The sequence below is a fragment of the Anomalospiza imberbis genome, chromosome 3 (assembly GCF_031753505.1).
Source record: "Anomalospiza imberbis isolate Cuckoo-Finch-1a 21T00152 chromosome 3, ASM3175350v1, whole genome shotgun sequence".
NCBI classification, from domain to species: Eukaryota; Metazoa; Chordata; class Aves; order Passeriformes; family Viduidae; genus Anomalospiza; species Anomalospiza imberbis.
In genome coordinates this window covers 11287398-11311152 of record NC_089683.1, presented here as the reverse complement: position 1 = coordinate 11311152, position 23755 = coordinate 11287398, and the positions used below count along the sequence as shown (strand labels likewise).

Sequence of the window (23755 nt, the reverse complement as noted above, 5' to 3'; positions counted from 1 at the left end):
GGTCCCGCAGCGGCCCGGGAGCCTGCGCGCTGCCCGCGGGCCGGGCTGCCACACCTGAGGGCTCTGCTGCCCTTCCGCGGCACCGCCCCGGGCTGGCGAGTTGGGCGGAGAGAAACCTAATGGGGCTCGACAGGGGCCGCTGTAGGGTCCTGCGCCTAGTGGGGAATAACCCCAAGTACCAGCGCAGGTTGGGGGCTGATTGAACCTCTTTAGTTGTTGGCACTGAAGCTCTTGGGCGGTCCCTCAGCTCTGCCAACTTTGTTTTGAATCCTTAACCCAAAATCTATTTTCTGCTATCGACTTCACATAATGTTTTTAGACACTGTTATTAATCCCAGACCCCGATGATCCAAACCAAGGCATCGTGAACCCATTCAGGGAGGCAGGAGTGGCCCCTGCAGTTCCCCCACTCAAAGTCCTTTTCACCCTAGCCAGGGAAGAGTCAGTAGTAGAAATGTACAGAGAGAGAATTAAAAGGTAAGCGAATTTTGATCAAGAGCAAGGTAGGTCTAAAAAACCAAACAAACAAACAAAAAAAACCCCAAAAAACAAAAAACAAAAAAAAAAAAAACCACAAAAAAACCCAAACAAAAAAAAAAAAAAAAAAAAAGAAAAAACAAAAAACAAAACCGACCAATCAAACAAACAAACAAACAAAAAACCCCCAAAACCACAGTACTGGAGTTCAGTGCAGATTTAGGAATAAAACAGAGTCAAAGAGGACAGAACAACACAGATTAAAATAAGTTTGTGATGAGGAACTAGAGGCCAGCGAGCAGGAGAATATGGGGAGACAAAAAACAAGCTTGACTTGGCTGATAAGGAGAATGTCTGTCCTGAGTCAAGACCTGGCACATTTGGGGAAATTACTAAGAAACCCAAGAGGAAATCAATGAGCCTTTAATCAGGTTTCTTGTGGCTTGTCTGGACATGACAACCATTTGCAATAACAAGCTCTCCTTAACTGCCACATGTTGGTGCTACCTGCAGGCTGTCACACAGCTGCAGTCAGTTCTGAGGCTGACCTCAGCTCACGTTACAGCAGCAGAAACAGCAGATTCTTCTGCAAGTACCCTTACAATGTCTTTTCTGACCGTCTCTTGCACTTCTCAGGCAGTTTAAGGGCTGTATAGGCAGCACCACATCTAAACACTCCAGATTTTTTGACAGACGTCTTCTGTCTTTGTCTTCACCACGGAAAACACTTTCTTCATTCTTGGCCCTTCACTCCATTTTGAGCCTTGTGGTTACACCACAGGGTATTTTAGCTAGGCCATACCATTGCATCTGTGTATAAAATATGGACTTTTAGATCCTTAATGTGGTGTAAGAGCCATATTGGGGAGTTCTTCCATATATTCTTCTCATAGTAAACACGTACTGGGAGGCATTGCAGCCACATCCAGTCAAGGACCATGAGGAAGGAACAGTACTTGCCAAAGAGATGTCAAAATAGGAGAACTGGGAAACATCCTGTTAGAGGAACAGATTAATTCTGTAAGAAATCATCCTGGTGAGAACTGAAGAATGTGCTGTTCATCACCTGGCTGTGCAGACTCTCCAGTCATCTCTGATGCCCCTACTCAGAAGGCTGCAGATGTGTTGGAGAGGGCACTGCCTCGAGGGTGCTGCCTGAGATTGTTGATGTCAGTCCAGCCTTCAGTGCAAGGAGCATTGTGCACAGGAGCTCGTGGTGATCAGAAGCTGCTCATGTAGGCAGGAATGATGTGTGCATGCAGATGTTGGTCCCAGATACTGAGCATGATAACTGGAAATTATTTCTTCTGACATTGACCTGCTCCACAGATTTCTGTACCCCTCTATTGCACTCAAGGTTGTGTTTAGCAATACTGCAGGCCAGTGCAGGTTACAGGATCTGGCAGAGGAGCTTGAGGGGGTACCTGAGGATCCTCCTCAGAATGTAGGAGCCCTCTGAATCCCACATCCTCAGAACAGACCACAGTCCAGAATGCATGTTGGAAGACATGTGATGATGACCATCTCCAATTTTTTTATCTGAAATACTTTATATTTTGGCTCCTGCAGATAACATGCTAGCCTGGAAATTAAAAGGGTGTCTTAAAGATGGGAAGGAACTGGGAACACGGGTTTATGATGTCTTGGTAGCTGGTGGGAAATATCTAACACACTCTGAGAATATGTTCTGGAAAAACAAATCTGAAGACACCTTCAGAATCCTATTTATAACATTTTTCTCCACAGGGATTGGTAGCAGTTGGAGACATTCCCATTTGTCTGTCTTTCCTGGACTCTTATGCAGTGCAGGAACCTGGAAACTAAGGGAACAAGAACTGGGTTTCCCTGACGGAGTTCTGTTTTCACACAATTCATCTGTGTTATTACTAATCCTCCTCCAGATTTTGTCTAAGATGACAGTTTCCTTTTCATGAGTCTGTCTTCCAGTGTTGTAAATAGGCTGATAAAGGACAGTTTCTCTATTCCCTTACTGAAAAAATATTTCTGTTGTTTTAATTGTGACTGGCTTAGGGTTACGAGGGCATAAACTCATGGTAGCATGATAAGCGTGAGAAGACTTTTTTTTATTGAGTTTTGTGGTTGTTGCTGTTTGCTTGTTTGTTTTGTTTTGTGGATTGGAATGCTATTAAGAGACAATTCTCTTCTATGTCTACAAAAATAGAAAACATTTTCCCTCAGCTCCCACCCCACTTCACAGAATTTTCTTGAAAAAGATTATTTCGGTCCACTAGCCGTGCCTTGGAGCAGAAGAAAATAATTTTAACAGGCAGAGGCTGCTTGGCAAGCCTGATTCTCCCCAAACATCCAGATTAGTCTGGAAGGTACTTGCATGAACTAGTAGGCTCCACTCCCCCACCATGCTGCCAGCTGGATATGCAGAGAAGCAGCCATCGAGCCTGGGGACAGTTGCCTGACAATTAAAAGACAGTGTATGATCTGAAACATTTATGAGCATTTTGCTCAACTAATTTAGGAAAAGTGATTGTGGGCCTTAACATCAGCTTCTGAACTTTAATGTCAATTTGAATTCTGTGACCAAGAATGTAAATTCGACTGTGTAGATTTGTGAACACTTTTTACACATGCTTTAGTGCTGTCAGGAGGACACTGCAAAAGGGAGCCCCTAGTACTGTGTGCACAGATCAAAAAAGACTTGGAAGCTCCGGTGTCATGGCCAGTAGGCTTCATTCTTGCTGTTACGTGGATGGTTCATTGGAAATAAAGGTAAACATAACAGACCACATGACTCGGCTTCCAATTTATTCACTGATTTGCATGCTTGCCCTGTCAGATACGAGACTCACCTCTGCACTCCTATAGGGATTAAGGATTCCATTAACCTTTTCATTATCAAGACGTAATTGTTCAGTGAGAGTCAAATGCCAGTTTTATTTCCTGCACCCAATCTCTACAGCTCTAACAATGCATGGATGAAAACCAGGTAATACATGATCTGCTTCAAAAAGGCAGGACTGGTCTTTCTGAAATTTGCAGCCGTGCTTTTGTGGTAAAGGTACGCACAGAATTTATATTCCGCAGCTAAGGAATATTTTTGAATTCCTTGTGGACTCTGATCTCTCACATAAAAACATCTGCTAATAACATTTTTCATAATCTCCATTTAGTAACTCTATCCCATCCTGGCAGACAATGACCAGGCCTCAGTTAATTCATGTCTTCCTCACCTCCTGGCTGGGCTGAGAAATGTGATACGTTTTGGGCACCAAGCCTTTAGCACATAACGAAGCTCCAAGTACACCAGAAATCTGCAGTGCATCCCATCAACATCACATACTGGTGTGAACACTTGAAAACCTTTCCAACGGTCTCTATTTGTGTTTCATGCAGGATCAAGGCTTTTGCCTTTGCTTCCAAAGAACTTTGTGGCTTGGACCCAGAACATTAAAATGATTGCCTATGTTCCTGGGAGGGAAACCATAATTGATGCAGTGGAGCTTTCTGCAATAACAGGACAGTTCATCTGGACAGAGGAGACCAAACTTTCAGAGGCTAACATGAGATTCTGGGCCAAATTCCCCCAGGAACCACAGATCATGACAAGCTTGATTCACCATTTCTACTCCCACTGCAAAGTACATTCTTTTGGTTTTGTCTCTTCTGGTGTGAATATATGACAACAATAAATAATAAAACAGGACAGTTGTTCCACTAGGTAGAGAAAGAGAACAAACACCACCTGACAGATATCACTTAGTTACGTGGATAACAATGAGATACAGGAATTTAGCATAAAAGAGAGAGAATAGATCTATGGTGTAAATACGAAGTCATGCAGCAACAGGCACCTGTCCCCTGGAAACTCATCAGAAGTTGCCAAACTGAGTTCACGCAGATCACAGAACGGCTGCAAATCCTAAGGGGATCTAGTTAATAAGAAAGTAGTTCCATCAACAACATTATTTCCAGGTAGATTATCTGCTATTATGAAGGCATGCTCTAAAGCTTCAGCCTTTGTCCCAGCCAAGATACTCACAGCATCTCAGACTTCTGCCCACTTCTGTGAAGTATGTTGGGTCAAGGTGAGACCTCTAGCTCTCAGATTTGACTGAAAGTGGTCACTTGTGGTTCTAAATATCAGGAACATTTTGATTACGCAAACTCTGCCTAAGAAATTATGCTAAAACCTCTGCATAGAAAATTACAATGTTCTGTAAAGCCAGCTTTATTAAGTCAAGAAAACAATATAGAAAAATAATGCAATCATGACCAAATGCATGAATATTTTACTAGAAGCCAAAACTCTGTGGTGACAGACCTACTGAACACATATTTAGCCAGCAAACCATCAACAGGTAAACAGTTACATGTAAACTGTGCTTTTGGGAACTTCAGAAGTTACTGTCAAAAGCCAGCATTGCAGAATGAATTTTCTTATAAATTACCCATCAACAGTTTTTTAGGTAAAATATAACTGTTCTGTCTCTCAGAATATGTCTCAAACTATAAAAACAGTACAAATCTCCTAATATCAAAACCACAGCATTAGATACAGACAGGTAAAAAAATCTAAATTCCTTAAGAATTATATTAAAATAACTCTATTAAAAATACTTCCTTTAAAGGCTGTTCTAGCCAGAAGTTAAATGTTTAGACACAGTGCTCACAATACACAAATGTAGAGGTTTCAGATGTAACTATTGGTAGATTAGAGGCTGGCTGAGTTAAGAACCTTATCCATAATAGCACCCTCCAGTCATGTAGATTTGTGGTACTTCTGAGCAATGCCATAGGGGACATGTGCGGCTATGGTGCCTAATTTCTGTGCTCCTTCGATGTGGAACATCTGGTCATCAAAGAAGATGTGAGGGTGGATTTTCACCAGGATTGGTCCTTTAGGTGCTCCTGCTAGGAAAAGTGCCTCATCAATCTCCAGACCCCAGCTACGGAGAGTCTTCAGCACTCTGGCTCCAGAGCTCGCTGCACTCCTGGCTGTGACCAGGTAGGTCCTTATAGGACAATTTAATCGTTCGTTTTTTGCATAGAACTTCTTCTGCAGTTTCCCCAGGTCTTCCAGAAAACCCTTCAAAGGACCCTGAGTATGAAATACCAGAAGCATATTTAGTGTATGTCCACAGTTCCCCAAGTAATTCTTTTGCTTTCTTCACAGCTGCCAGTTACACAGAGAATTCCTTTTCCTAATGCTGTGCTACTCCACAAATTCTCTATGTAACATCTCCAAATGGGTCTGCACCCTCACTAGGAATTCACACATTGGCAAAAAGTTAAAACCATAACACTACATGGTAGGATCAGTGGGAAAATAATTCTCACTAAGGCTTATAAGATGTCTTGCAATACTATTTTTTAATTATAGTCTTTAATAAAATGTTCATTGAAAACACAGAAGTCTTTTTGCTATGAACCATGAGCTGTAATTTTTTTTCCTGCACAAAAACCAGTAGAATACCTAATTACAAAGCCATCAATGAACTCTTTTCAGACTAATGACTATACTATCCTCGAATTATTAGAAGCAAATGACAGTTTTGTTCAAATTGCAATATATTGCACTGTCCAGTACTTTCATAAATAAAGCTTTTACTCTGAATTTACACTATTTTTAACAATAGCAGAATTGGTATTTCAGTTTAAGCTAATGTTAAAATATTTGTGGTTTTAGACAAATGGCATAACTCTGCTTGGGAATAAGCAGATATTATCCTGTTTTAATAACCAGAATATCTCAGTGCTTGAAATTAACATTACCTACAGTGTGATTAAAAAAAAATCAGGGAAATTGGTACTAACATTTCTTTTTCTAATGATACTATTAAAAGACAACTGTCAGTGACTGTCTTATATATGCAGTTCTCAGAGAAATGAGAGAGGACTGCAATGATGGCCTGGTAAAAGGACTGCAATGGTGGCCCCTTTTATGTGAAACATGCATTTTAAAGATTATCTTCGAAGAAGGAAATAAATAGGGGCATCAGCTTTCACAAAGAACACATCCACGCTGGGGAATTGGAGAAATACAGCAGCAATGAAAGTCATCAGGTCTTCTGGAAACTCCCTTTAAACAAGAAATTAAAGAAATACAAACCTGTGCAAGAGGCTTATTTTCATTCAGTTGTTCGTGTTCAAAAAATCTATCTAATCCTTGCTCTTTGAAAATCTGTTCTGATTCATCAGAAAAGATAACAGCATCCCCATCAAAAGCCACCCTCAGCTGTGTATCCGAGTAAACAACGTCTTTGTTGGCAGTGAACATCGTAGCTGATGCAATGCCTGAAAACAGATCAGGGACACTCAGTTAGCATGTCCTGCAAAGTCAGTCATGAAACCATCAGCAGTTTGGTTCCAACAACTTACTGGTGGTGACCCCTGTATATGGTGAGCATGACTGATCACAAAAGCTAATTAGAGATGCCTGTTCTGTAACACAAATTCATGGAAGCTGTCCCACTGCCAAAATGGACATGCTTCCTTCCACTTTCATATATGACTATATAAAAATGCTTCCCAAGCTGTGCTGCAAATGAGAGAAAAGCAGGAAATCCCAAGAAGGCCACTCAATCAAAGTATTTGTTACTTTTTAAGAAAAAGGGGGCACAGAAGTTGCTTTTTGAAGTTGTATCAAAGAGATGATGCTATTCAAACAGAAGCTGAATAGAGGTGGGAGTCTTGTTTCTTTCTGAAAGGGAGAAGACAAAGGTGGTGAAGTTATCACTATCAGCAGGCTGAAGGGTCAGAGAGGGACTGTATCACATTATTTTATTTGGTTGAATAAAAATAAGTGATAAGCTTGCACCATACAAAGTGGTGACTTTCTGCATTTGATGAAGCAGCACTAATTTCTGTGAAAGACACACAATATATGTAATTTTTGAACAAGCTCAACAAGATAACAAAAGAAATCAACAGATAGCAAAAGAAAGTCAATTCAAACCTGCTTCTATAGCTTCCTGCACTTTGTCAGAATCCGCTGAGAGGTACAGGTTCGTGAGGTACGCAGTCAGGTAACCAATGGGGCTCTCTCCTCCCGTCATACAGAAACGTTCAATTGTTAAGCCTAAAGTAAGAACAGCACAAGGTTTGGCTCTGCCTTGACACTACAAAGCTGTTAAAGGAACCTGTGGAAAGGTACACTAGCCTTGCTTACAGTAAACTTAAGAAAATACGTTCACTGTAATTTCAACAAGTCACACAACTGCAAACATTTACAATGTTTGATCAGCCCATCCTCATTGAGAATTTAGGGGGAAAAAATTCCCTCTGTGGCAGCAGAGTAACTGCTGTGAAGATGTATATGTAGGGAGCATAGATACCAAATATGAAAAAGTTTAAGGACTTCTCAGAAGTTATGGTTCACATCTGACAAATCTAGACCACTGGATCAAATTCTGTCTAATACTATTTCACTTGTGCTGACACCCAAAAACAAAGATCCAAGAAAGGTCTTTTCCCAAAGTCAGAAGAGGAAGAATAAAATTAATTCATATTATTATGTAACAGGTGGCAATTCTACACATCAGTAATTCTTTTATTTACCATAGTGATTGATGCTGTTTATGAGCCTCACTCCCACTTGGGCATGGTTATTAGTCATCAGGACAATATCAAACCGTTCTTCGTCATCAGGGTACAGCTCGAGAAGCCGGGCATTGACATGCTCCAGCGCCTGCAGATTGAAAATGTGGAAGTCAACAGTCAAGTGTGCCTCCTTTCTTAGTCACTGGAGTTTTAGTGATAGGATTATCTTGAAGGAGAGTGTAAAATACCTGATAGTTTAACTTGCTGAACTTCTTTTACTCCTGCTTTGCTGCCCCCAGCAACCATTTGACTGGGTTCATTTGAAAGGAAGCAAGTACTTTTTTTTTTTTTTGAGCTATGGAATTTACTTTTGCTGATTTACTGACACAGTGCAGGTCATTAGGTGTCAAAGACCATCCTTAAGTAATGAGTCAGCATCCTGTCAGCATGATTAGCTTGAGTTTCTAATTGCAGCAATGAAGAGACAGATTTTGATTTGAGAGCACTTCAAATATAATTGGCCAACATGTTATAACCACAGTCTGGCATTCTTATTTCCTTGACCTTTTATCTGCTCATCTCTCTCTGTATCCATATGTTCTCCTATTTAGAACTTAATTTTGACCCTTGAATGGAATTCTTTGGGATTACAGCAACAAAATCAATAATGAATCATCAAATGAATGCAAGATAGAGTGATTTTTATTAAGATGCTTTAAAAAGTCAGGCTAGTTGTTCAGAACTAAACCACAGATTTCATAATTAAATTCTGGAACTCTCACTTTAAAAAGCTATGTTATTATGGGACTGTGCTTAGGAAAATTCTAAGTTACAGCCCGGTGTAAGGCCTAGAAAAAAATCTTGGTATGTGTTCATAACTCACTTCTATTGTTAATACTCTACTACACAGGCAATTTCTTAAATTATTAGAGAATAAGGGTGAGTGGATGAGGGGATTCCATTTATTGTCCAGTGTCTTTATACTTTGCAGTCTAAAGACACCCTGGCCTGTGATTACAAATCTTAAGCACTACAAGCATGAGATACAATACTTTTAAGTTAGTATCTTAAACATTCCAATAAGGGAATCCAAAGAAAAATATATTATTTCTTTTTTGCTTTCTTTGTCTCCAAGTAAAAAGGATGACTCAACAAAGCCACAGTTCCCTAGCCTAATGTTTCCTGTGACTAAGCAATATAAAGAATTCAAACAGAAATAGCATATCAGAAGGGAACAGAGGTCAAGCTGCATTTAGCTGGGCCTAGCTAACAGCTCTGATTTCCAAAGTATGAGCAGTTAAAGAGTCAAATTGTGCTTATAATCTAAGTAAATTTGACACTGAACTCTAATCTTAAAAACTAACTGTGCTAGCAGGGCTGCTACATATACGAAAAGATGCAGTAAATTCCCAAGTCAGTCTGTCCTCACTGGTGTACACAGTGAATTATTTTATGACCACACTTCTGTGTTACAAACACCTTTACAGTGCTTGTGCCATTAATGCTACTAATAGCTATGTTATATTTACATGCATGGGTATTGACATAAGTAATTTTTCCACTGTGTATGTTCATAAAGTGAGTAATGAAGAAAATGCTTTAAATTCCTGAGACCAAAACTGAAGTAATGAAAAGCTACTTTTAAAGCCTGAAATGCTCTGCAACAACTCTGATGTCAGCAAGTATGATTTCTAATTATGATTTCATTAATTTTCTAAAGTCCCTGTGGTAAAGCTCAGCAAACAGTTCTCAATGGACTGTAATAAAATTAACTCTATAGATAGTGTTTTTTCAAGACTATCCTACTAAAACCTGTGCTCTTCAAAAACTTCAACTATTTTCCTTTTTTTCACTTTTCTGTAATTTTACTTGCTTTCCATGCTGCAGGATGTTTTCCTTGGTCATTTCTCTTTTTTTTTTTTTTTTTTGTGCAATGAAAGCAAAATATTCCATTTCAGCTCTTTTTAAACCCTGACTCAGAAGTAGGGACTACATCTCTTTTGCTGGTCCTCAAGAACAATTTCCAGGGTGATAACAAAAGCAAGGAAAAATTAAAGCTAAACAAAAGAAATTAAAATCAACACCCACTGTTTGGGTTTAGTTTTGTTTTTTTTAGGTGGGGAGAAAAACTGAGTTGGCTTATTTGTTTTGTTTTGGGTGGTTTTGTAGAGGAGGAGGTTGTGACAAACTTAAACAAAAAATGTGGGGCTTATCTTGACTGAAATGGTCTTAAAAGGAAAGGTGCTTCATACGCCCCATGTCCAGTGGAAAAAGCAGGTTGCTCCTTACGCACACCTGGGATGTGGTGCTGTGAGCCGGGATTCAAAGGAGAAGCCAAAGGTGTAGGGTGGTGAAGTTGTCACTATCAGCAGGCTGAAGGGTCAGAGAGGAACGGGATGCTGAGGGTACCACTCTGGTCCCGGTGACGCGAGCAGTACGTGCTCTGCCGCAGGCGTTCGGCATTAGAGCAGACGGGAGGGGAGGGCAGGAGAGCAGAGGGAATGGGAGAGGAGAGGGAATGGGAGAGGAGAGAGAAGCCGTGGCCGTGGGGCCAGGTCGCGCAGAAATGCGGGGGATGCTCCCGGGCAGCCCCGCCGCGACGAGCTCGGCGCTGGGAGAACAACTCCCAGCAACATCTCCCCGAGGCAGGATTATCCCCGCTGCAGGAGGCTTCGTGCTCCTCCTCCTCCCGAAATTTGGCCTCGCGGCATCCCCCGCGCCCCGCCGCACCCCACACGCTCTCCTGCCCCGCCGGGCCACCCGCTCCGGGCCGCTTCCTGGCTACCTTGACGAAGTAGAACGCCGGTCCGGGCTTGAAGATGACGTTCTCGTTTTTCTGCTGGTACTCCACGTACTTCTCCACGCCCTGCTCTTCGTAGATCCGCTGCTCCTCCACCAGGTTGAAGAGTGCTCGGGAGGACACGGCCACCGTGATGGCGTTCTGGGGCTTGGGCTGCGGAGCGAGCGCAGGGTAGCGCCGGCCCGTGGCCCTCAGCCCCCGGGCGCCCAGCCTCCCCCCGGACCCCCGAGCTCCGGACCCCCGGCCCGCCCGCACTCACCGGCCGGGGCTTCTGAGTAACCAGATTGTCGTAGAAAGCCTTGGCCGCCGCCCAGTCCCGCTCGGCCTCCTGCTGCCGGTCCTCCTCTGTCGCCTGGCCGGGCGGCGGCTCCTCCGAGCCGGAGCCGCTCATGGTTCCGGGCGCGGCCGGGGCCGTAACGGGCGACCGGGAAGCGGCGGCAGCGGCCGCCCCCCTGCCCCGCCCCGGCCGGGCGGGGAAGGCACCGGCGCTGCCTCTCCCTGGCGCTGTGCGCGCCTGGGGATGCGGCCCGGAGCGGTGCAGCCGTCCTCCGGAGAGGAGCAGCCCCGGCGACCCCCCGCCCCTCACACCCCGAGGCGCAGCCCGCCCGCAGAGTCTCCCCTCAGCGTGGGGCTCGTGGGGTGCGCGGGAGCCGGAGCCGCCGCCCTTCCCCGCCGCCCTCACGGCACCTGTGGCGGCCCCTTCCAGCGCACGCTGACTCCGGCCGCTGCCCTCCGCAGTGCTCGGGAGAGCGATGCCCGCAGCTGCTTGATGTCAGGCAGCAGCCGGCAGCACTCAGTGTACCTGCAGCATTAGAGATGTATTATTTAACTGCAACGGCTTAATTGATTTAAGGTTAACTGCAACAAATTCCCAGGAGATCTTATATATTTTAGCAGTCAACATGGGCTCGATGTCTGTGACCTTGGGTCCTTTATGCCACATGGAAAATACCTTCAAGAAAGAGCAATTTGGGCAGTGTGGCTGAGAGTGTGTTCACACCCACAAAAACTGTTTTTCTGGCATGAGGTTGGGGTGGTCCTAAAATCCAGAGTCCCACACAGAGCTATGGGCAGCATCTAATACAGCTGTCTGAAAGGGCCCTGTCTGCCTCTGCAGATCACGTCTGAACCGCAGCAAAGATTTCCGCACTGATAAGCTGCAGGAGAGAGTGGAAAGTGAAGAAGAAATCGGATTTTCTCCTAAGCCAGTGCTGGATATGGCACAGCAGACCCATAGTGATATCTATGTCGTAGCACATGTGATGACCATCCAAAGCCCCTTTAACATTTTGAATGAACATTCTAAATATTGATTCCGACCTTGATCACTATGTAATCTGTATCTGATTGTCAGATCTCTCTGCCTTCATCCAGTCTCCAAAAAGGAACAGGATGGTTTTGTTACTTTTGCCCCTCCTTTTTTTTTTTTTTTTTTTTAATGTGGCTTCCCAGTGAAATGAGGCTTATGTGATTATACCATCTGTCCGTCTTTCCCCAGTGATGTTCAACTGCAAAAAAAATTTGTCAGAAGGATAAAGATCTCAAAGAGATTTAAATTGTTAAAATGTTTAATGAGAATCAACAGTAAAATGCAATTTGTTGCCCTACTGATGAAAGAACTTTATCTGCTTGTTCCCCTGCTGTAGTAGCAAACAAATACTGTCTGGCTGATCTGCCACCTCCAAATCTTCCACATTGCCTGATGTCCAGCTAACCAGGGAGGGATCTGGAAATGGGGAAGTGATGGAAACTGGGGAGGTTAGAGGAAATGGGAAATGGGAGTTTACCATAGGAGGGGAGCTGGAAAGAGGAGGTGAAAGAAGATATACTGAGAGCAGTGCATTGAGAAAACAAATGCAAAAAGGCAAGTTAGGATCATTGTAGTGGCTGTTGTCATGGGAAGCTGCAAAAGGCATAACTTCAATCTGAACAAACCTGATTTTAGTAGCTCTGCTACTGATACATTTTTTTCCTTGAATTTTATTCTGATTATTTCACTCTGAGTGTGTTTCTGTGTCTGAGGTCAGACCTGTAGCATGTCATATGCCACACCTGTTCCCCTCCACACAGTGAGATCAGGTGGAGCAGCCAGGCTGACCTGGAAAAAGTGTTCAAGTCACAAAACAGCAGCTCCTGGTCCCAGTCACCACCGCTGTCCTGCTCAGAGACTTCAGCACTAGTCTAAGAAGATGATCTCCAAGAAGAGACAATTCTTTGTTAAACTGTTGGGTACATTGCCCATGGAGAAGAGGGGAAAAGAACAGGAGGAATCAGGAAGCAATTCTTTGGTGGTTACAAAACTGAATTGTCCTCCCTGTGTGAAAATGGGACAATACTTTTACAGAGCCGTGCCCAGGTTGACTTGTTGTTCTGTGTTCCCCACCACCCTGCATCTACTCAGGAGCAAAATCAAAGCTCCTCAGTAACATTCTTGGTTTTTATTTTTGTTACCCCCTTTCCTGTCCACCCAAGCGAAGAGTCATCACACAGTGAAGACTCCTTTTAACCTATGCAAGGCATCTAAAAACGTAAAAGATGATAATCTGGTGCTGGGCCCAAGCAGTGCTGTTGATATGCTGCTGCTGAAAGCAGTGCTATGCTAACAGAAATACTTTGCCAGACACACGTGGTATCGCAACACAGCACTCAGCTCTGTGAACATATGCACTGAGCTGCCATGTCTCTGTTCTGTGCTTGGCTGCCTGCTGCTGACATACCCTCCATTTCCTCTTTTGCTGGAGATTGTAAGCTGAGGGCCTGACATGAAAGCCTTTCAGCTTCAGCACCTTATAAATGAAATCTTGACTTCCCAAATGCAGAGTGTAGCAGCCTTTATCTACATCTAAAACATGTAGTAATGCCCATGGGGTTCCAGGAAAGAGCTATGTCTTGCTTTCACTAAACCTCCTGGGGAGTCTGGGAAATAGGAATGGATCCAAAACTGAATGACTTTGTGGTTTCTGAGTTAAGCTGAAAAGGAAAGGGAAGGAAAGGAATTTTCTGTTATCATGCATTAATTTGTAGGGCATTTACATTAAAAAAAAGAATTTGTGTTTCTATCTTTGTAAGTACATTTTTGTAGTTAGTCATGCACATTCTCTGAAGTCTGTTACAAGTATTCAAATAAAAAGAAAGTCCCCCTGCTTGACCTGCTGATATTTTTCCTGTGTTAAGAACAACCACTCAGAATGATTTATATGTTCTTATTCGAGAAGGAGCTCAAATTGCATTTCTGAAAATAATAAAAAAGTTGTAGGTTTTTTTTTCTTCTCTTGATACTAACTTCCATTTAGAAAGACATTAAATATTTCCAAATATTTACAATAATGAGAGCAAAATTGCAATTTTTTTTATTGGAAGGATGTTATCTCTCTTTAAATGTATAGATCCCAGTATGTATTGTGCCTAGTTATGTCACAAACATCTAGAATCCAGAACCTAACTCTCCCAGAGTCATGCCAGGGTCACTTCAGAGAGCATTTGCACTGACTTTTACTTCATCTATGCATTGTGATTTTTCATGCTGAGAGCCCAAGATCCGTAGCGTGAGTGTGGTGTTCGCACAAGGAAGGAACCTGAGAATGATTTTGATCTAGGTCTACCTGGCATGGCAAAATGTGTGATAACACTGCCACATTACATCTGACCAGCCAAATAAATAGTTTGTAAAATCCTCCTGCTTGTAGATAGTATAAGGACCTATAATACAATCCTAGTATTGAGGAACTGATTCTACAAAACAGTTAACAGCTGATTTTCTACATGCGTTTCTACATTTCTACATGATTTCTACAAATCCTCAATGTGGATCTCAGGTAGTCTATATTCTTTTGTTTGCCTGCCTGCTGCTATCAAATTTATTCTAACACAGGCAGAAATAAAAAAGCAGTTCTATTGTGCCAAATAGCATTTATTTATGCTGAAGAAACCTTCAGTATTGCATCATAGTATTCATTTTCCTTTTTCATCTCATGACACTTTCTTTTGGTCCCTCCGAAGCAGTATTTTTCATTTTCTCTGTCTTCTTCTACCACTTCTCATCCTCTGTGTTGTGCAGGGAAACAACAATGCAAAAACCTGTGGCATCACATTACTATCTATGGCAACTGCCTTTCATCATCCCCTGGCATTGCTTTGCTACAGTCTTTAATAATATGTTTGTTTGCGACAGCCACATAAATTCCCTAATGACACAGATATTTTGTTCTTAGATGATCTCTTCCACCTCCATCATTCTAAGCATGACTCAATTCAATATTCATGAGACAGGGGACAAGGAAAGCTGAATCCAGCACAAATGCAGAGGAATGCTCACTAAGATTTGTTGAGCCGTGATCTCTCTTCCCAAAGAAATCCAGTTTAATCTTTGCAATACAAGTTTCACTTGCCTTATTACTAAAGTTAGTTCTAATCGTTAATCTTCTCAGAAGGAAATCAGCAACCAAATTTTATCCTTGGCTTTTGGGAGATTTCTTCTCTTTAAAGGACTTAATATAATTTTTCCTTGGAAAATATAACTGCAACCAAACTTTTAGAACTGAACTCTCTTCCAGCTATTCTGAACAACAATTTTTCACCTATCTTTACCCCAAGAAAGACTTGTCACATAACTGTGACATGGAAAAACAAATCAAGAAGAATTGTGAGATTTAGATAAAATATTATTTTTACCTAGATGCTAACTAAAAAAGTAGAAAAATGGTGTCTTATCTCCAAAGATGAATATGTCTGCCCCATCTAGTAGTTTGCCACAGGGAGAATTGAGAAGCATTCAGTGAGCAAGCAATCCTGGCCACCTTTTCAAGAATGTGGATGATGACAAATAGGAGAAAAATGGAGTCTTGTTTAAAATCTGTGGTCAGAAAAGTCACTAAATAAGGCACATATGCTATCCAAATATAGTGTTTTTTTTTTTTTTTCTGAGTTAGGAACAAATCTCTAGTAAAGTCATTACTTTTGTATCAACAAAAACAAAGACAAATGACAATAACCATATCAATAATAACAGGTTCAGCTGTTCAGGATTTGACTTTGTTGCACTCTGGAGGAATCACCCTGTAGGCATTTAGCATATAGGGGAAAAAAAATTGAGCTGGAGAAAGGTTTGTTCCCGTTCCAAGCTTAAACAGAAGAATATTTGCATTGCAAAACAACCACACATAAGATGGAATGTGGATAAATTGTACATACAAGCCCTTTGGGGTTCCAAGATCCTACTGAATAAAAATTTGAATATCATGAAAAATTTTAGATTCAGTTCTCTATAATAGAGACAGTTGTTTGAGCATTTTTCATTATGCACTAATTATCTCTTTATTCATGGAAATTAATGGAGGGTCTAGTCACACAAACAGCTCCACGCAGGGATGTGTCTGTGCAAGACTGAAACCTAAATGTTGAAACCTTATTGATTCATTTTACCATAACAAAAGACATTAAACTATTCTAAGATTCACTCTGGTAATTACATATCCTATTATGTGTTAAATACCCATGGTTTAGTTGTGCTGTTGTCCACGAGGGTTCATGTTAAGTATTCAGTTAGGTTAAAATCTTTATTGAGAACATCATATTAAAAAAGATTCTTAGATGTTTTTTGTGCGGTTCTGCAAAACTACCATAAAGATATCATATAATCTGTGTTGCACTGCGCTAGTTATAGTTTTAAAAATGGGGAGAACAAGGAAGTCTATTAGATGTGTTTCTCCTCCCCCTGTTCCAGGCGTTCAGAGAAACCCATTCAAGCAAACTGGTTTCCCACCCACTTCCTGAATTCAAGGATGGTATCAAATAATGTGAGTACCAGAGTGACACTGATGGAGCTGCTGGGCACCCCTGATGGGACACCAGAGCGGTCCCATGGGCTTTGGACAGCAAGAGCAATGGCAGAGCTATCAGAGCAAAACCATCCACTGTCCGCTACTGCACTGATTCTATTCACACATCAGAAAAACTGATCACTGCATTCCAAAACCAGAACTTCTTCCTTTCCTCTTTACACACGTACCAAGTCTCATTTGAGCCTTAACCCACAGTGTAACTCACCTACAGAGCAAACTGGGCAACAGGAATTTTGTTTCCATAGCCAGCCATCCTGCTGCTGTCCTTGAGAACAAGGCTTTTTGTTTGTCTCTTTATGAATATGAGAAAAAAAATACACTTTCTACAATCTCCTAGGCAATGAAGAATAGGAATATAGTCATAAAATGTACCAATTTCTCCAAGCAAGGGGTGTGGGATGATGTGGTTATACCTACTAATAAAGGAGACAAAGTTTAATTGCAGCAAGAGTGCTTTTGGCTGCACAGTTACTGCCCAGGTCCAAAAATAGGATTGCAAGTGATTAGTGTAGCACTCCTGATGGGGAAAGAGGAGCCAGAAGTGTAAATAGAAGAGAAGATTTAGGGTTTCTCTAAGCTATGGCTTCAAACCTGTCAGCAGCCTGCACACAACCTCTCTGTTACTTGAGTTATGATGTGATTCTCTTTTTCAGGGAATGTGTATCCCATTTCTGGTTCAGGTCCCCTCCCTCCTTTTAGCAAGTAAAGCTTTTGGGAGAAAACAGGTAAGGACTAAAAACAATGATAATGTGTTATTGTTTGTGTTGTGCTAGTTTCCAAGGACCTCAGAAAGCATCGGGGAGCTGTTGTGTTTGCTGCTGTAGGAACACACAGGAAGGTGCTCCCCATATGACACCCCTCCTCCCTTCTTAAATCCTCTCAGCAGAAGGAAGATTATTTTTGCAGACCTTTCCAAGCTCAAGCATTAAGTGTGAGGCTCCCACAGTTGCCCTTCTCCGCATGCTTTCCCACAGCTGTGCTGCTGTGTCGTGCATTTGCAGTGCTGTGTTTCAGTCCCACTCCTGCACTTGGCCCCCACAGAGCCAAGGAAACTGGGCTGACCTAGTTGGTGTGAGCGCTAGTGGGAATTTCCTGGTGCAGAGGGTTATGAGCTGAGGTTATGGGACTCAGCTGCAACTGAAGGTGAGACCCACACTCAAAATCTCCTCCTGCTATGGCTTCTCCTTTTGTTTTAGCGACTTGAACACTCCTCAGACACGTTCATCAATTCTTACTGTGCTTGCATCACGGTAGAGAACACATCAGCAGCCTGTTTTTAATTCCCTTGAAAGTGACTTTCAAGTTGTATTGTTTATATTAAAGCAGTGTTTACATTTCTCTGTTTTCAATATTTTTCTTGAGAGTGTGGAAAGATAACAATGACAAGAGCAGCACCAGTGAAAATATAAAAGTAATGTTTCCAGTCAGAGGCTTCTACAATTTAGTAGTAAGTACCTATATCACAAAATAATTTTAAATGGTGCTATACCTCATTTTTAGTGGTGGTGTAAAATCGCAGAAGAAAAAGGCACCCAATGAGATTTCAGTAGGTCATAGATCATATAAATAGGTTATCAACTTCAGCTCCTGACTTTGAAGAAAACACATTAACTGGCCAGCTTTCATCCTATTTTCCTTTCTTTACAGAAAATTTCCAGGTTGGATGTATTCAATATGTTCTTTCTCTGCAAAGAAAAAAAAAAAAGTATGTGTAGAGGACCGTTCATTACACTGAAGGCTTAACTTGCACCCTCTTCTCTTTCACACAGAGAGAGCCTCAGGTGACTGTACTGCTGAGGTCAATGCCTTTGGCAAATGTATGTGTGTGTAATGTTGGCACAGTGTGGGGGAATGAATCCAGACCTCTGAATCTGAGACTTTTCAACAAGATTAATGTGAAGACTCTCCAAAGGTACTGCAGGACTTTGCCTGGCAAGCCCTGTGGAGGGCTCCAAAGCTAGAAGCTACAGACTCTACCAAAAGATGGAGAGCTTGTGAGAACTACAGTCAAAGATTATCCAAGGATCTTCACCCAAGGGTCTTCAAAGTAGTTATACTGGGTACTGGTGTGTTAATGTGGCAGCAGTAAAGAGCACAGGGCAACTAGCAAGTGTTTGTACAGCCTAGGCTGGCCCAGTGCTGCTGTGCCTGCTCTTGGCAGTATCAGTTCAGGTTTACTCATTGGCAGCCTGTTGCTGTGTAAGCACAACTCAACAAGTAGCTTCTGTTCATCTAAAATATATATTCTGTCATTTTGCTGGGCTTGTATGTATATTACTGTGTGAAACTCGGTGGTCTGTGGCATGATGGAGGTTATACAAGTTGATAGGAAGTGTTGTTAGTGATTCCCCTCAGTGAATCACTGGGGGATCTGATTGAGTGTAGTATTAGGAGAGACCCTGACAGGTCCCAGTGGCTTGTTCAAATTTGTCACTTCTCTGGTGACAGTTCTAGCCACTACCAGCTTTTGCTTTTAATTGAAGTGCATTGAATGTTTTTGTGACCTGCAGCCATGTCCTTTTATTTTGCCTTATCTGCTCACAGAGACTCAGAGGATTATTGTAAATCAGGATTTGCGTGATGCTGGGATGCAACTGTTTAGTCAGAAGGCTGAGCTGGTCCTGAATTCACCCCCTAGACACATTATTGCAATACACACTGCTAGTAAATCAATGCAATTATTCTTTCTTTCTATTTTCAACTCAAAGCTTTGAATACTACTTTGTATCTTCAATTTATTTTCAGCTGACTTGATTGCTAGTTTTTTAATTAAAAAAACCTACCCATATCTCTCTCTGTAGATACTGCTTCTCTAATATCCTTCCCATTTATGCTAATCAAATAAAAATAATGTGTCTTCTTATCCAGGCAGGAGGTGTGTGATGAAATCTGTTGCTTAGAAAATCCAGAAGTAGTGCTTATCACTACTGGTACCATTTGTTCTCCAGTCTGGATCCATTCATTCCTACTGAAGAGACACAGTTCCTGTTGATACTTGTAGCTCAAATAATATCACAGATATTTGAACATGGTATTTCTCACTGTCTTCTTTAATTGGTTTTAGAATATTTGTCCTTATGCATAACCTTCTTCCAGATATTTTAAATAAGTTCTATGATCAAAATCCTATCTTTCCTGCCAGTAGTGGGGTATTTTCATCAGGAGAAATCTCAAGTGAGCCACAGCAGACCTCCAGTGACAAGGGCTGAATACAGCCCACACAGAAGTTAAGTCTTTAACACTTAATAGACCATCATAGAAATGGAAAATGCCATAGGGGTAACTGGGTTTGTTTTGTTGGCTGCAAACTCTTTTCAAAGGGAAAAGTTGTTTTGTTATAGCAGTAGGTTTTTGTTTCTTTCTTTCTTTTTTCTGTCCTGAAGAATTGTTTACATTAGAAACCCTTTGTAAAGTCCCTTAGATCTCCAGTTCATCTGAATTACATCAAATTATTAATCCTTGTCAGTCATGAATGTCAAAAAAGTGCCACTGAGAGTAGGGAAAAATTTAAATCCTGCAGTTCTAGTTTACCTCGCTATAACAGTATCTGAATAGCTAAGAAACATTGACCAAAAGACTCTTGATACAGTACAATATATTTTATATTTTGCTTTTGTTGGTTTTTTGGTGGCTGTTTTTTATTGATTTTGGGGTTTTTGTGGGTGGGGTTTTTTTGTTTGTTTGTTGGTTGGTTTTGGTTTTGTTTGTTTGTTTGGTTTTTTTTTTTTCCTGTGAATTTCAGCATGTTGCAGGAGGTTTTTGGACATCTAGGTGAGAAGAGAATATTCTCAGTGCAGGTTAATTTTTGCTAACTCAAGTACATTTTTCCTGAGCATGTATAAACAGATTTTCCAAAGCCTCAAAACTTGGCAAATTTAGCTTTCTGAAGTATGAAAAAAGTTGCTTTAAATTATTAATGCAACCCAAATGATATATTTTTCCCTAGCTACATTCTAAGAAGAGAAGAGCAAATTTTGCTTAAATAACATTTTTCAGTCCAGGTTGAAATAGAGCTATTGCATATAAACTATATGTATTCTACCAACAATGTATTCACTCAAAAATGAGAGAAGTCTTTGCAGTTGAATAAGCTGTTAAATAATTGGTAATCTAATTCTTGTGGGCTTTTTTATTGCCATGAAAAAGCTTCTAAATAGCAGACCACACACTGTACATGATTCTGATGAAATGAAAAAGACGGTAAGTAGTCAAGTTATAGCAAAAAACATAGCATAAATGGAATTATTTTAGAGGATGTGAATCCCAGTTTTATAGTATGTTGGAATAAAGATGGGTAATAGTGCGAAATATGTGAAAACACCCATAAAGTTTTTCATACTAACCCTCCTTATATAATGAAAAAAAGATAATCCACAAGTTTTCCTGTAATACACTCTGAGACAATTTTTTGTGAGTTGGTCTTATGTCATCTTGCATCAGTAGAGAGAGTTCAAATCCTGTTACCATTTCAAAATACTTCCTGTTTCCATTTGTATAATTGCACTGAGAATCAACATTCTTAATATTTTAAGCTATTAAAGAAAACCAAGAGGAAAAAAAAAGAATAGATAGCTCTTATATCTAACAGACTTTTTCCAGTTTGTTCTAAAAGTTCTCTAAAAAAAGAAATACAGCAAACCAAAAAAACACAACCCCCTGCCCCCCCCTCACCAAACTAGTTAAGATTCACCTGAAATGATACAAGTTTTACTCTTGTGTAGGGCTTCAGGCCAGCATCAAGTGGAATTCTCTCCAGTAAATAAGCTATCCCATTCAGCTGTAGCACAACATGCAGCACAAGTCATGCTACTCCTGATTACATGGACTGGGGGGTAAAGCCCAGGCTGAACAGGTGCTCCATCTTGTGATGCTTCCATATTTTGTTGCTAATGAACATAGGAATACTCATTTGCTCCTTTTTGCTAAAAACTTACTTGGAATCATTTAGTCAAGCTTGAGGAAAGATTTTGGTGTTCAGGTGTCTGGAGACATCTTTGTCTATGTAGCATCAGTAGTTAAGGACATCAGGGTTGATATGGAACAGGAGAAACATGAAGCAATATTAATTTATTGCTGTTAATATCTCCATCATTTAGGAAAAATAAGACTCTTTGGTATATCTCCCCTTTCCCAACATGTCCACTAACATCTATTCAATATTGACTCTTGGAAAAAAATAAGGTTATAGCAAAATGGCACTATGCGACTTTTTGCTATATTTCTTCCTAATCTTCTGACACTGAAATACATAATGTGAGTTTTCCACTTCAAGATAAACATTTTTTTCTAACAAGGCTTTTTACTCCTCCATAACAAAGATGATCAGAGCCCTGGCAGGGATGTGGTCTGTCCAAGTGCCAGCGGAGAAGCTCCAGCCTGATAGCAGACTCAAAGCTTCTGGTCTAATGGGTGATGGTGGTGCCAGCTGTTGTGTCTTCTCAGAGATAGGAATGTCGATCTCACACCACAGCAGGATTTCTTCCCTTTGCAGCAGTCAGCAGCTGCTGCCAGGAGCAGCAGTGGTGGCATTGATTCCAGCTGCTGCTGCCCAGCTGAATGCCAAGACACATAAACTGTGGGATGTCTTAGCAACTCCTCCGTGAGGTAGTAAGATAACATGAGAAACATTAAGAGATATTAAAAAGCAGATGATAAACCATTTTCAGGAAACAGCATTTCTCCAGAAAGAGGCTGAAGTTTATCAAAGGGAAAATGTCGCCCGGAGGACTTGCCAAAGTAAATCTCTTTGATGCAAATGGTTTAAGCAAAGACTTTCACCTTAATCTACCATGCGGTGACCTGGTCTTCTGATACAGAGAATAATCATGGGTGTTTTCAAATTGCTGTGGTGTGCAAGCCCTCCAAACCTAAAATAAGTACTTACAGCATTCCCACTTCACCACTCTGATCTTAGTCACCTACATTTCTCTTAAATAATACCTAATTCCTTTAAACTTTGCTGCTTGAAAAGGATTCAGTGCCTTGTGGAAGATTGATTAAAAAAATGAAATCCCTCATAAACAAGTTTCTTTCAGCTTTACAGTTTTATTATTTTGCCTGTGCTAAAAGGGATAACATCTATTATAATGAATGACCCACGAAGAACTTGCCCAAAGGGTAGTACAAAATGGAAAGGAAAAGATGAGTGTGTAGCTGTTGAAATTAGTATTTTCTTGCAGCTTGATCTCTTTGCCAGTTTGTCACCCTGGACATTTTCAGTTTAGTTTATTTGTGTTACAGTAGAAGTGACAATGTAGCTTTAAATATAGCCTCTGAAAACAAGATCTATGCCTATTTCATTTGAATTCTACTGTTCTTTCATTAAACATTTCTTCATTTTTGCAGAGCCAAATTCTTAAAATAATAAATCAGAGACACCTAAAGTTCTTGCCAAGTCAAATATCTACAGTTTCTGGCAATTATGTAATTTCCAGATTTGCTGCAATGGCTCTTGCTGATAAGTCAATTGTCATAAAAAGAAATGTTCCAGACCAATCTTTATTAGGGTGTCCTTCACTGATCTGTGTAAAATAATCCCCCTCCTGCCCCACTCTCTTTCAGAAAAGAGAAACATAATTACAGCTTTTTCCCTTGCTTTGAATGACTCTTCATCATAACAATTTATATCTGGAAAATGTCACAAGAAAATGTGAAAAAGGTAAGTTTAAACCAAAGAAATCAGGCACTGCTGTTATTAATAGAGCAGCTCAAGAATGTTTCCCATGATGTGTTATAAGGGCTCTGTCTTACAATAAAATTTAACAGTGATGTATTTCCCTTGTTCTCAAGTTGATTTTGTATTAGAAGTCCAGACAAAAGTAATTTGTAGCAAAGGTTTCTGATCCAATGTCTGTATATGTAAAAGACTCAAAGGACTTCCATGCCCATTTAAAAGCCCTTTAAAATGATTAATGACTAAATGCATTACAAATTATCAAGTATTTCACACTGACAAAACAGAGGACTTGTCATGAGTTTTGGCCAAATTTTTCTCCCTTAGTATTTAGAGTAAAATATCTCATAAATAGTAATTTTGAGCCCCCATTTAGAGTAGTGATAATGGGCAGATGAAATAAACCCCTGTACCTTTTGCCCTTATTTTTTACCTTTTTAAATGCAATTG

At 40.9% G+C, this 23755-nt stretch overlaps 1 protein-coding gene and 2 long non-coding RNA genes across 4 annotated transcripts in view; 1 reads left to right on the top strand and 2 right to left on the bottom strand.

Annotated features, from left to right (window-relative positions):
* Window positions 1-192: 192 nt before the first annotated feature.
* Window positions 193-4024, top strand: LOC137470267 (uncharacterized). The gene is made up of 2 exons (XR_010996976.1): window positions 193-477; window positions 2224-4024. It is a non-coding gene; the product is annotated as an uncharacterized lncRNA (long non-coding RNA).
* A 641-nt stretch (window positions 4025-4665) lies between these two features.
* Window positions 4666-11359, bottom strand: NT5C1B (5'-nucleotidase, cytosolic IB). The gene is made up of 6 exons (XM_068183407.1): window positions 11052-11359; window positions 10778-10945; window positions 8011-8140; window positions 7409-7531; window positions 6563-6747; window positions 4666-5551 (listed from the first exon to the last, which is right to left on the bottom strand). Exons 1-6 carry the CDS (start codon window positions 11181-11183, stop codon window positions 5213-5215), a joined length of 1077 nt encoding a protein of 358 aa, XP_068039508.1. The 5' UTR covers window positions 11184-11359; the 3' UTR covers window positions 4666-5212.
* Window positions 11360-18168: 6809 nt separating this feature from the next.
* The window catches only part of LOC137470262 (uncharacterized), a 78382-nt gene continuing 72795 nt past the window's right edge, over window positions 18169-23755 (bottom strand). For both annotated transcript variants that reach the window (XR_010996972.1, XR_010996971.1), the window contains exon 5: window positions 18169-18317. This is a non-coding gene — a long non-coding RNA (uncharacterized lncRNA). The remainder of the gene's footprint in view (window positions 18318-23755) is intronic.